The sequence below is a fragment of the Pagrus major genome, chromosome 15 (genome assembly GCF_040436345.1).
Source record: "Pagrus major chromosome 15, Pma_NU_1.0".
In the NCBI taxonomy this organism is placed as follows: Eukaryota; Metazoa; Chordata; class Actinopteri; order Spariformes; family Sparidae; genus Pagrus; species Pagrus major.
In genome coordinates, this window is record NC_133229.1 from 6,395,325 (window position 1) to 6,408,852 (window position 13,528).

The 13,528-nt window shown below is 43.0% G+C and overlaps 2 protein-coding genes across 2 annotated transcripts; both read left to right on the forward strand.

Annotated features, from left to right (window-relative positions):
• Positions 1–1,284: 1,284 nt before the first annotated feature.
• Positions 1,285–2,838, forward strand: slc18a3a (solute carrier family 18 member 3a). Its single transcript, XM_073482660.1, has one exon. It carries the CDS (start codon positions 1,285–1,287, stop codon positions 2,836–2,838), a length of 1,554 nt encoding a protein of 517 aa, XP_073338761.1.
• Positions 2,839–4,614: 1,776 nt separating this feature from the next.
• Positions 4,615–13,365, forward strand: chata (choline O-acetyltransferase a). The gene is made up of 14 exons (XM_073482389.1): positions 4,615–4,662; positions 5,019–5,210; positions 5,635–5,753; positions 7,188–7,241; positions 7,345–7,525; positions 8,499–8,676; positions 8,757–8,926; positions 10,115–10,215; positions 10,332–10,460; positions 10,547–10,669; positions 10,762–10,903; positions 11,108–11,170; positions 11,258–11,395; positions 12,940–13,365. The coding sequence occupies exons 1-14, from the start codon at positions 4,615–4,617 to the stop codon at positions 13,363–13,365; spliced, it is 2,064 nt and encodes a 687-aa protein (XP_073338490.1).
• The last annotated feature ends 163 nt before the right edge of the window (positions 13,366–13,528 follow it).

Below are 13,528 nucleotides of genomic sequence, written 5' to 3' on the forward strand. Positions count from 1 at the left end.
CAGTGCCGATCGTAAAGATCTGGATGGTTCAAAAAACAGAGTGCCGAGATATTATATATCATACACACACACACACACACACACACACACGCATATACACACGCACGCATGCACGCAGAGAGAGAGGGAGAGAGAGAGAGAGAGAGAGAGAGAGAGAGAGACAGAGAGAGAGAGAGAGAGAGCTCATTCAGTGCTTTGCTCAGTTACTCTTCAGCAGTGTGTGGATGGTTGCGGAGGCTTAAACTCACTTCGGCTCAGTGATGTCAGATAAAACACCAACATCTTACTTTAAAACAACAGGGACAGGGACAGGGAAAACTTTGATAGCAATAAAACAGGAAATTTCAATTTCATCACTTCACCTCCTGTCAGTGACATTTTGAGTGGAGCTGTCCACTGTAGCGTGGTGCTGAATCACTTCTACTCCTCAGAAATCTGCGTGTATCTTCTTTATGTCGCTGCTGAGCTCAGTCCATGCCAGAGGAACATATTACAAGAGTTTTAGAGAATTAAGGATATCAATCTATCTTCAATAGATAATAATCAAGATTCTGCTAAGTGTATTTTAAAACTGAGGAGGTTTAAATATGTGGAGCAAGCATCTTCAGCTCCGTCTTGGAGCATCTGACTGGACAGCAGCAGTGCGCACTCGGGGGTTTGTGTTCAATTAGCATAAAAGATCTTGTGGAGAGCAGCAGGACTGTGCGTCACAGCCATCGGCGGAGATGGGAGGGGGAGGGGGACACCTATGGGAGTCAACAAACTGCAGTGTGTATTCCTTCCACGGCCGACAAAAACCAGTCGAGTTGATGTGGAATGATGACTTAGCTCACAGCGTTACAGGTGACTGGAGACAGCTGTGAGCGTCTGGGAGCCGGAGGGGCGCAGCGCACGGACCTAAAGCAGCCAGTTGCGCTGATGGAGCCGGCACTGTGAGCTGGAGGTGAATCCCCCAACCTGTGAGTGAGGACCGGGACCAGTAGCGCGTCACCTGAATGACGGGATATGAGACAATGAAGCAACTAGGGACGGCGGGGATAAAACGTGTCCGAGTCACGGGAGTGGAAAAGCGCGTGCGATGACGGACGGCGCGAGGGACGGAGAAGAGGTAAAGCAGAGGAAAGTTATCTAGCTCATTAGCGGGGCTCCCGGTGTTGGAAAAGAAACCGAAGTAAAAGCCAGAACAGATGTGCCACGCGTGCGTAATTCTATAAACAAATCAACTGGGGGAAGCCGATTTTCTTTTTTCCAAAGACGAGACTTGAGCCAGAGGGGAAGAAAATCATGGAGCCAGAGGGGAGCACAGAGGGACACGCCACTAATTTGGCTCAATCTGCCGCCTCCAAACTGTCCCAGATGAGCGAAAGAACTAAACAACTGGTAGTCCAAGACCCAGTCCGGCAGAAACGGATTATTCTGGTAATAGTCTGTACAGCACTTTTATTAGACAACATGCTTTACATGGTAATTGTGCCAATTATACCCGATTACCTCGAAGGGCTACAGAAAGCAGCGGATCGTGCCGAAGCCGCTGTGCCGCACACCAACTATACCAACAGCACCATCCACAAACTACCCAAGGGCAACTTCGACCTGCAGATCGGTGTCCTCTTTGCCTCCAAGGCCATCCTGCAGCTCCTGGTGAACCCGCTGAGTGGCACGTTCATAGACCGGGTCGGGTATGATATCCCACTCTTCATCGGTCTCAACGTCATGTTTCTCTCCACTCTTATCTTTGCCTTCGCTGAGAACTACGCGACCCTGTTCCTGGCGCGCAGCATGCAGGGCCTCGGCTCGGCTTTCGCGGACACCTCAGGGATCGCTCTGATCGCGGACAGGTACACTGTGGACACGGAGAGGAGCAAGGCGCTGGGTATCGCCTTGGCTTTCATTTCTTTTGGGAGTCTCGTGGCGCCCCCCTTTGGAGGTGTCCTCTATCAGTTCGCAGGGAAGCGCGTGCCCTTCCTGATCCTGGCCGTTATCTGCCTCGCTGATGGTATTTTGTGCCTGACGGTGTTGAAACCCTTCTCCAACCGAGAGAGAGAAAACATGCCGGTGGGCACCCCCATATATAAACTGATGATTGATCCTTACATAGCTGTCGTGGCTGGTGCTCTGACCATCTGTAACATCCCTCTCGCCTTCCTCGAGCCCACTATCGCCAACTGGATGGAGGACACCATGCATGCCAGCCAGTGGGAGATCGGCATGACATGGTTCCCTGCCTTCTTCCCTCATGTCTTAGGTGTGTATCTCACTGTCAAATTAGCAGCCAAGTACCCTCACCTCCAGTGGTTTTACGGGGCTATAGGCATGGTGTTCATAGGCGCCAGCTCCTGCACTGTGCCAGCCTGTAAAAACTTTGGAGAGCTCATGATCCCGCTGTGCGGAATCTGTTTCGGCATCGCCTTCGTGGACACGGCGCTCCTGCCAACACTGGGTTTCCTGGTGGATGTGCGCCACGTGTCGGTGTATGGCAGCGTGTACGCCATCGCAGACATCTCCTACTGCGTGGCCTACGCCCTGGGGCCCGTGGCGGCTGGACAGATAGTGCACGACCTGGGCTTTGTTCAGCTCAACTTAGGTATGGGCCTCGCCAATGTACTTTACGCACCGGCGCTCCTTCTCCTGAAGAACGTGACGCAGATGAAGCCCTCATTCTCCGAGAGAAACATGCTCCTGGAGGATGGCCCGACAGGACTGTATGACACGATTAAGATGGAGCAACGGGAGAAGAAGAGGAAGGGTTTGTGCACAACGATCGACGAGAACGGCATTGAAACCTTCGCGCAACGGTCTCACTCAGAGGAGGAATCCTCAGGAGGGGAGTACGCGTAAAAGACCTACAACTGAGTGTCAAACTAAGTGCCAATGTAGAGTTGTGTGCATCCAGCCCGATCCAATCAATTGCATAACACGATTAGGATTGTGTAACAACATAAATAATTTACCGCTTCTGGTGACAGTCCCTCCGGGTATTGTCAAATCAAGTAGCTTCACGCTTTTTGCAGTAGAAAAGGCGCTCGCTGGCGTTTGTTCATCTTAAAGTGAGAGTATTGTGAACGATTTGTTGAGATAAATGTCTACTCATCCACAGTATTTATCGCTGTATCAGAAACTGACTCATATCGTATTCAGGGATTATGTGTAAATGTATTTTAACAAAAGAGAAAGAGTAATGTATATGCGTCTTTCAGTGTAATCTGTATTCTTTTTTTTTTGCCAGAGTTGTGCTGCTAAACTCAATATGCAATACTGTGTGTCACACTGCAGTGTTAGAAAGATACAAGAGGTGGACACGAGCTGAGATCTGCGTCTTTGTGTCTGTTTATTTTTATTTATTATTTTGGATGATGGTGTAGTTCCGGAATGCAAAGCCTCGTTGTATGATCTGCGACTGTACATACATGTATATTCATGTACATAATTAAATCAATATTATGTGACTGAAGCTGTCTTTGGAAATCATTTATTTAGGCAAGTAATTAAATTGTTTATGCGGTGTATGACCAATTTCTTTGCAAACAAAACACACAAAAAAAATGAAACTGAATTTAAAAATTCTGGTTACGCTTGTCAAACACTTCTGGATTTATGCCTGTGAATCAAATTAATTGAACAGACAAATATTAAACGTATTAAGGCCCACACTGAGGTAGTTTGTGTTCCTTATGAAAAGCCAAAAGTGAATAATTTAGTCAGTTTTAGAGAATTTAAAATAATACATTTTGGAACAAATAAAACAATAATTTCATGTAGGATCTTGAGGTTGTTATTGTGTGTAAAATCAACAGCGCTTTTCTCCAAAATGCAAATCTCTGCATATAATATTAAACGCCAATTAAACCAGCCAGACGCGCTGAGGTGGAAGCAATGTATGCGCCTCAAACTGCTCGACGAGAAGTGGTTGAGAATTCAAAAAAGAGGAAAGTCCGTCCTGATTGTTCCCCGGCTCAGCGTGTGGAGCATCCGAGGCGGTGAGCCGGTGTCTAAATAAGGTGGGCTGAAGATGTTCAAGTGCCAAATAAACTTCTCGGCGAATGGCAGCGCTTCTGGGAGGAGTCTGCGTGGCCGCCGGGAGGGTGAGGTACCCCCCCTTCTCAGCATCTCTCCTGAGCCAGCGAGGGAGTTGTGCTCTTGCCATGTTGGGGATTGAAAGATGCTCAAAATGAAAAAAGGAGCAAAGAAGTGAAATTTAACGAGAAATTCAGCCAGGAGTGGATTCAGGTGTAGATGGATAACAAGGGGACGAGTGGGATTGTTTGTTCTTTCTGGTGAGTAAAACATTTATTTTCTTTTTTATGTGTTGGTTTATTTCAGTTTAGTAGATTTATTTGTGTTATTTATGGCAGCATGTCGACACCAAATGCGCAGGTTTGTGAGACAACTTTAAAAAGATGCTGCATCCAAAAAGCGCGCATTCTTCTGTTTGCGTCGACACAATTTATTAACTGATCAGCATTTGTCTTAAATATCCACAGAGGAGTTTAAAGATACCTGATCTCAGATTGTCACAGTTATTTTAAAGAGCTTTCTCTTGCCGGAACTTGACTTGATGTTTGATTTGTGGACACAGAGTCTCAGCCTGCTCGACTGCCGCTCTGCACCGCCAACATGCCAGTTCTGAACCAGGAGCCCTCCAAAGATTTAGGGGGCGGAGATGTAAATATCTTGACTTATGTTTGAATGCAATGTGCATGAGGGAAATAATGTTTTTGCAATCTATCATCAAATTAAAGGATATTAAAAAGATCAAGTAACTTTTTTATAAATCAAGTCGGAATTCATGAGAGATTTTGAGGAGTAAATGATATGCTGAAACATTACTTTGAGTCAAGTGAAGTGCATAATCTACATTTTCTTGTAGTTGTTCTCAGTGAAAAAGTACAATTTAATTATTTTAATCAACACATTTTCTTGATAAATTGATACAGCACAATGCATGTGTCAGGGAATTTAAATTCAGAGAAAAACTTTGTGTTTTTCTGAGTTTTTTTCATCCCCCACACACTGCTCAGGGTCTTCCTAAGCTGCCACTCCCGGCCCTGAAAGACACCCTGGACATGTACCTGAGGTGTATGAAGCACCTGCTCACTGAAGAACAGTTCAACAAGACCCAAAATGTAGTGAAGCAGTTTGGAGCCCCTGGAGGGGTGGGGGAGCTACTGCAGAGCAAACTCGTGGAGAGGAGGGAGAACAAGGCCAACTGGGTAAATAACAGATACACCATAATGATGTGCAAGACATTTCAAATCCCCAAATGATGCATTATTACATGTTACTTAGTGCAGAAGAACTCTTCAGTAAAGGGCCAACCAGTCATTTTTTGACTTTTTTTTATAAATTAGGTGTATAAGTGATGTATGTAACTAAAGATATTGTTTTTATATGAAAAAATAAGTCACCATAAATCAGATTATAGGCCTGGTTTACACTAGTGTTCATAATTATTGCAGATGTAAATGAATGGAAAACATTTACAGACCTATAGAGTTGGTCTGTGCAGACTTTCAAGCTGACAATCACGTCCAACTTTGTGTCTCCTTCACTCAGTGCTTCCCCTTTATTCACTATTAGTTCACTATTGCTACAGATTGTGCCTTTAATCAAATCCCCCTGTATTTCCTACTGTAGGTGTATGACTACTGGCTGAATGACATGTACCTGAACAACAAACTGGCTCTTCCCGTCAACTCCAGCCCTGCAATGGTCTTCCCGCAGCAGAACTTCAGAGCTCCCATCGACTCTTTACGGTACGAGGCGCTGCACAAACGAGTCATGAGAGGAACCACAATGAGACAGGACAAATATATTGTCATGCAGTCGTGGATGTGATTGTGTTTCAAGAATGAACCGTCCTGTAAAAGAACAAGCTGCCATGTATTTAAAAAATATCAGACAGTTACCACCTGACAAGCCATTTTTGATTATTACACCATGAAGACCTGAGGAATGACAGTGAACTTTATAAATTACTCAGAGGCAGGCTTTGATCGATTACAGCAAATTGAACACTTCTTCACTACACGTTGACAGATGGGGTCATTACCCAGAACACCTTGAGGGCTGAGAGGCCAGACCAATGCTGGTGGCAAGGTTAATAGACAATGAAGGCCGTGGTTTGGTTCACATGGTATTGATCAGGGACCGGCCCCTTAACCAGATGATTTTCATGTAGCATTTATACCAGACAGATAGGCTTACACTTGTGTTTGTGGGGTTAGGTGTTGTTGTGGGAGAGGAGCCAGATATATACTGTATTACATTCTGGTTACATGTGTGTTTCCTGCTATTTTGAGTGAAATGGATGGTGCAACAGTGTGAAAGTAGATGAGGAGAGTTTGGGAGAAGTCACCTGATCTTTTCACTGTTATATTTAAAAACACAGTAGTAGCTAAAAACCTAAAATGGCAAAGGAGGAATATGATTCCTTCAGTTCCTGAAAGGAAAGCCCTCTTACCACGTGCAACAGTGGTCCATGAGCCAATCAATCTTTAAGGCCCCTACATGTATTTGTAAAAGCTAATTTTGACTTTTTCCAGCGAACAAAATTAATTAAATCTATGTAAAAAGAAATTTGCTTGATCATGTATGCGTAACATTGGCAACATACCCCAAAGACCCCCTCATTATTATTTATAAAAAAGATGAAAATAAGTTCATTTTAAGTGCATTTTGTCACAAGATGGTTTAATGTGTGTAGAAGAAGTTAAAGGGGCACTATGTCGTTTTGGAGAAGAAATTCAAATCCAGAATGTTTACAATATTGATGAGGTATTTATTTTTTCCATTAGTGAATAAACAAGCTGTTCTCAGAGGAAAATAAGGTCCCAGAACACTGTTTGAAGCTAGAAAGGTGGCAGGGTCCGCCACATATAAACAGTAAAACGTAAAAGTATGAAATTATGTTGTCCTTTAAGGTCAGTTTTATTATTCAGTCATGAAAACAAAGACAGTTTGATTATTTAGTTTGCTAAGGCATTAAAAAAATCAGTCAATGAAGATCTTTCTCTTCTGATTAAAATTTCTGCCCCAAAACTAGTGCAGCTTTAAGAGTCAAACAACAACACGGCCAAATGTAGGGAATTATAACCTCAAATATAGAGTGTGTGTGTGAGAGAAGGTGTGACAAAGTACAATATGTGTGTCTTTCGGGAAGTATTTTAAGTTTAGGTTTTCTTTCCCAGGTTTGCTGCACACTTAATCTCTGGAGTTTTGGAGTACAAGACTCTTCTTGATTCGTAAGTTATGAACATGAGAGATCCTATCAGACCAGAAGTATCTTTACTTATAGCTCATGTGTGAATAGAAGGCCTGACAAGTCAAGTGTGTGTCTGTGTGTAGACGTTCCCTCCCTGTGGACTACGCCCGGGGCCAGCTGGCTGGAACCCCTCTGTGCATGGAGCAGTACTATCGCCTCTTCACTTCCTATCGCCTACCGGGGCCGGAGAGGGACACACTGGTGGCTCAGGAGAGCAGCGTGATGCCAGAACCTGAACACATCATTGTGGCTTGTAAAAACCAGGTAAGACACAGTATAAAAAAAACACACACATCCCACATTCTTAGACTAGACTTTTTCTGGAGCTTTCCACCACATCACAATCGTCATCGGTGGAGTTTGACAATACAAACCCAACTCAAGGTCCACTTGCAAGCTTTTTCTGAAGATCAGGAAGGAACTTCCATGCTTAATGTTTGAGCTAACACACATGAGAAGTGCTAAAAATGCCATGGAGGAATTCAGAATAGATCACCTCACAAATAGAGCTGCAACCATTAAGTTGAGCAATTAATTGAATATTTTTTTAAGTAAAAAGAGGTCATAATTATCTGATTCCAGCTTCTTAAATGTGAATATGTTCTGGTTTCTTTACCACTCTATGACAGGAAACTGAATATCTTTGGGTTGTGGACAAAGGAAGATAAATTGAGGACATCATCTTGGGATTTGGGAAACACTGTTTTTCATCATTTTTCAGACATTTCTGTAGATCAACCAAGTAACTGGGAATGTAATTGACAAATTAATTGAAAAATGAAAAAAAATAGTTAGTTGCAGCCATTCCCCCAATAGACAGACAACAATGTTGACAGTGACAGTTTCACTCGGAGTAACAATTAGACTATACATTGTGTCCCTGTCACAGCAGAACATATGGATCATCACTCACTCTCATGGTGAACAGGTTCTGTAGCCACAATGCTAGCGTATCTGCTAATGAGTGATTAACAGCCACAGCCCCTGACAAGTGCTCTCTGTTGAGTTAATTATCTATAACATGTGACATTTGCGCAACAGCCAGAAACCTTCAGCAGTGCCACAACGGTGTCCATAGAAAAGGTGCTTGAATATGTAAAACTCCATCAGAAATAAATCTTACTAATGAGACGCTTGTGAAAACACATTCTAGTTGTCCTCATGTGTCCCTGTCTTTAAGATACAATGCCCCTGTGTGCTTTGAAACAGTTTGTGACAAATCTGAACCTCTGTCCAGTTCTTTGTGCTGGATGTGGTGATCAACTTCCGCCGCCTGAACGAAAGAGACCTGCTGACTCAGCTGGACAAGATCACCAGGATGGCTGCCAGCGAAGAGGAACAGCTCCCACCTATCGGCATCCTCACATCAGACGGGCGGACTGAGTGGGCCGAGTCTCGTAGAGTGCTGATGAGAGGTAAGCTTTGAGTCAGGTAGATCACCATGTTTGCTATTTGTCCCCCCCAATTGACTTTTCTTCTTCGTGTTATCCTCTAGAGTCTACTAACAGGGACTCTCTAGACATGATCGAGCGCTGTATGTGTCTGGTCTGTCTCGATGACGCCACTGGGCCTGAGCTGAGTGACACCACACGGGCCATGTTGATGCTGCACGGCGGAGGAGTGGCCAAGAACGGGGGCAATCGCTGGTACGACAAGCCCATGCAGGTTAGTGAGCACACTTTAATGTTCTCTAAGGAGAGGAAAGACTGAAGTGAGAATGAGAGGAATCTAGAAGAAGGGTGGCTGCTACTTGTAAGATCAATTTACCTCCTTTACTAGAGTGGCACAAAGTAGAGCACATACCTCTGCCAAGTCCCAACATGTCCCATTTCATTCAATCGTCATCTGAAACATGGTGGACAAAGTAAACATTGGGTTGATGGTAAGAAACCTCTACGTTTTGGCTCACATATAATCTGTAATATAGTATTTCAGTTTGTAACCGTTAAACGCTCTGAGCCATAAAATGCAAAACAACTTTTTTTTGGCATCCTTGTTGCTCCCACATTCTGACTTGATGCACCGAACACCAAATTCAGAAGAATGACCTCCCAACTTGGGAAGTGGGACCATTCGAGGAGCAAGTGAATGAGGCACAAGATCACCAGATTTAGCATCTGCATCAAACTGTATTCACTCATAGGTACCAGCCACCTAAATGCACCAGATATTTTTCATCAAAATCCATGCATCATTTCCTGAGAAAATTAACAAAAGTGTCAACAAAAAAAAACACCCTGCCTCGCGATGAAAAAGAAGGTGAGAAAAAGTTTATGGATCCATTCTTTTATCCGGATCCGCACCAAAAATTAATGGGGTCTATTCTAGGCCAAGATCCATCCTCCATCCAAGTTTCATGGAAATCTGTTCAGTAGTTTTTGTGTAATCCTGCTGACAAACCAACTCAGACGAAAGGCGGAGATAATAACTGAGGGAAAATAGCTGAACAAATTCATGCTCATCTCTCAAAGTGCCTGTGGTTCTAATCAGCCAATCCCATGACAAATTTAGAATTTACATTTAAAGATACTCGGATGGAGAGTGGACATTCCCATTGGATTACAAGCCTGATGTCATTAGCAGGAACTTTGATGGAGACGTTTTGATAAAGAATTCCGATTAGTCTAAAGAATCATATGATTAATATTGACTACCTAGAGAGCCGGAGGCTTCTTCTGTAAATTATTTCTTCTCTGCAGGGTGTAACGTGGATGAAATGTATATGAAGATGTATGTATGTAGATGCAGTACGTTGCAGAATGTTCAAGTAAAGTGATGAAACTGTGACTGCAACATAATCGAGCATCTCAGTTTGGCTCAAGGGAATCTCACTGAGTAGTGTGTCTGTGTCAGTTTGTCGTAGGAGCTGACGGCTGCTGTGGAGTCGTGTGTGAACACTCAGCGTTTGAAGGAATTGTCCTCGTGCAGTGCACAGAGTATCTACTCAAATACATGTAAGAAATGGAAGTACAAAATGTGTTTGTGATACTTGCTGGCATATGCTTAGAAAATCCAAGTAAGACTATATAAAAAAAATGCATAATGATATAATACTCCCATGTGGCATCAGGATTGGCAGCCCGTCGAAGCTGGTCAGGGCTGCCAGTGTGAGCGAGCTGCCTGCTCCACGCAGACTCCGCTGGAAATGCACTCCAGAGATCCACAAACTCCTCGCCTCCTCTGCTGACAAACTACAGAGGTCTGGCTTTACTCTGGTTTCTGCACAATCAAAACGAATGATTAAATGCTTTCAGCTCATGGCAGGATTTATTCTTATCTGCTCAGGGTGGTGAAAAATCTGGACATGAACGTCCACAAGTTCTACGACTACGGGAAAGAGTTCATCAAGAAGCAGAAAATGAGTCCAGACGCCTACATCCAGGTTGCCCTTCAGCTAGCCTACTACCGGTAAGAGAAAGATCAATAACAGGATTCTAATACATCATCACATTAACTCAGGGCTCCGAGCTACAAGGCTCTCTCTGTGTGTGTTGCTCCAGATGTCATGGCAGACCCGTGTCGACCTACGAGAGCGCCTCTATACGGCGTTTTCGGGAAGGCAGAGTGGACAACATCCGCTCAGCCACGCCAGAAGCTCTGGCCTTTGTCAAAGCGATGAGTGATGGAGGACTGAGCACAAGCGTAAGATGTTTTAGTCACACTGTCCGATTTAAACAAACGGTGCTGCAGAGAAAAAACTCAGTTTGAATAATGTAATCAGATTGTCAGTTCGATTTTATGACTTCAGTCTGTGTTGATGTACTCCTCCACCATGACAAACTATGCTTACTGTAAATGAATAGATTGAACAGTCTAGCATTGATTCTCTGTTGTTGGTTTCTGCAGGATACAGAAAAGATGGAGATGTTACGAGGTGCCATAAATGCGCAGACAAAGTATACTATTCTGGTAATATACTCTAATGTCCTCCAGATTTCTGAGAAACTTTGCTTTTCAAAGAAAACACAATAACATGTATTCACTCTTCCTCTCCAGGCTATAACAGGGATGGCAATAGACAATCACTTACTGGGACTACGTGAAATTGCTCATGAGCTGAAGATGGAGAGGCCAGAAATATTCAAAGATGAAGCCCATCTCATCTGTAATCAGTTCATTCTCTCTACGAGTCAGGTACAGTCATCATTAAACTGAAGCTATACTTGATCAGAAATGTGTTAAAGGGACACTCCACCCATTTTTGCACAAGAATTTTTGGTTGGTCACATAGAGCACTGCGCAGTCTGTGAAAACAGTTGTGTAATGTGGCTCAGCAGTGAGCTTTATAAAGATGGAAAACGTAACATCAGTGACGTCATCAGGGTTTTCTTGCCTTGTGCTTGAGCTTTTCTAACGGAAAGCCTGAGCTATAAACTGGAGGAGGCTGGTTTTAAAGAAGTCGACATTTAGGAGAGTTCCAATGAAAGTTATATTATAAAGGCTTTAAAATGAAATATGGGCCATTTCTGACTATATGAGCCTTTGACAAACTTTTCTTATTTTTGCCAGTGAATGTTCACATTTTGAAAAGCATCAAATGATTGCATCTGCCAGTAGGCCATCACAATAAGAGTAGGCATAATATGTTAATTCCACTACCGGAGAGACTTAAGTTCTCTGCTTTTGGTGGAAAAGAATACGTGCATAGATCAGTATTTGAAAAAATAAGTCAGAATGAGTTTATCAGCATATCAAATATCTGCAAATATACAATACTGTGCATCCCTACACATTATCAATTCATCTGCAGATTACTATGTCGATTTTTGGATTAACCATTTGAACTATAATATCAGAAAACAATGAAAGTGGAGCAAATGGCTCATTATACAGGGTTTCAGTTATAATCTGAGCTTTTTGGGGTCTCTGAAATAATTAAAATTATGGGCTGAGATAAATTAATTAATAAAGGTCTAACAGGAGTGCTTTCTGAGAGAGAAAGAAAGAGAGACGTCACTTTGTAGAAGCTCCTGCCACATTCAGCTTCTCTTCTGAACTGTCCAAGTGTTCAGCAGCATCACATTGAGTAGCAAAGCGTAGTTCTTTTGGAAAACATGTTCCTTTTAGCGAATTTGTGTCATTGACAAAAATATATTATTTGTGATTGAAATTATGGCTGCAGGTAATGTATTAGCAACCCCATAAAAAACCCTATAACACAAGGTAATGTCATCAAATGTCTCACTTTGTCTGACTGACCAACAGTCCAAAATCCTAAAATACTCAAAAACAAGAAAAACTTCACATTTTTAAAATTGTTTCTTGAAAAGTGATTATCAAATCATTGAAAGTTTTTAATTAACTAGTTGATTAATTGTTGCAACTGTGACTGAAAGACACAACTGAGTTGCATCATGGGAAGTGTAGAATATAGCATTTTCTGAGCTTGACACACAACTTTTAATGTGCACTTCAAGCATGTACCTGTTTGTTTCCACTGTATAGTGTCTCTGTACAGAGGAAACTGAACAGGTGGCAACAGAAATTGAGAGATGTTTTGAATAAAATGCCACCTGGTTATTTTAGTCAAAACTGCAATTTAGGTTTTGTTTATATAACTGTCAGACATCAAGATTTAAGACACACTTACATCTCAATAGTCTAAATCGTTCCACCCACAGCAGTATCTAAACACAGTAATAAAACTGTCAGCACTGAAAGATCCGCTCTTCCCTCAGGTTCCTACTACTGTGGAGATGTTCTGCTGCTACGGACCCGTGCTTCCGAACGGATATGGAGCGTGTTACAACCCTCAGTCAGACCACATTATCTTCTCCGTGTCCAGTTTCCGCGAGAGCTCGGAGACATGTTCAGCAGAATTTGTGAAGTGTCTGGTGCAGGGACTCCTGGACATGAGGGACCTGTGCAATAAATGTAACGGCAATGTCAAAGTGCAAAGACAGGGCCAGACGCTGGAGACGCACACACAGACAGACACAAACTGGCAAAGCAAAACACAGCAGAGAGCAACTGACCTGACCAAGAATCAGCAAACACTGCCACAGGTTCTAGTGAAGACACCGGACCAGACTACAATGGAGGCTCAAACCCAGACTTCATCACAGGGGGAGGCACGAGCTTTGAAGAACGGGAGTAAATCATAAGAAACCGTCAGTGAGAATAGTGGTGGAGGGATTTTAAATGCAGCAAACTGCTCCTCTTGAGTCATTCACTGTAACTGTGATACAAAATGTTACGTAAACCTGTCGTTGTATTGTAAAATGTATCAAGTGCAGATGATAATCGACTTATTCTTAGAGAATATTA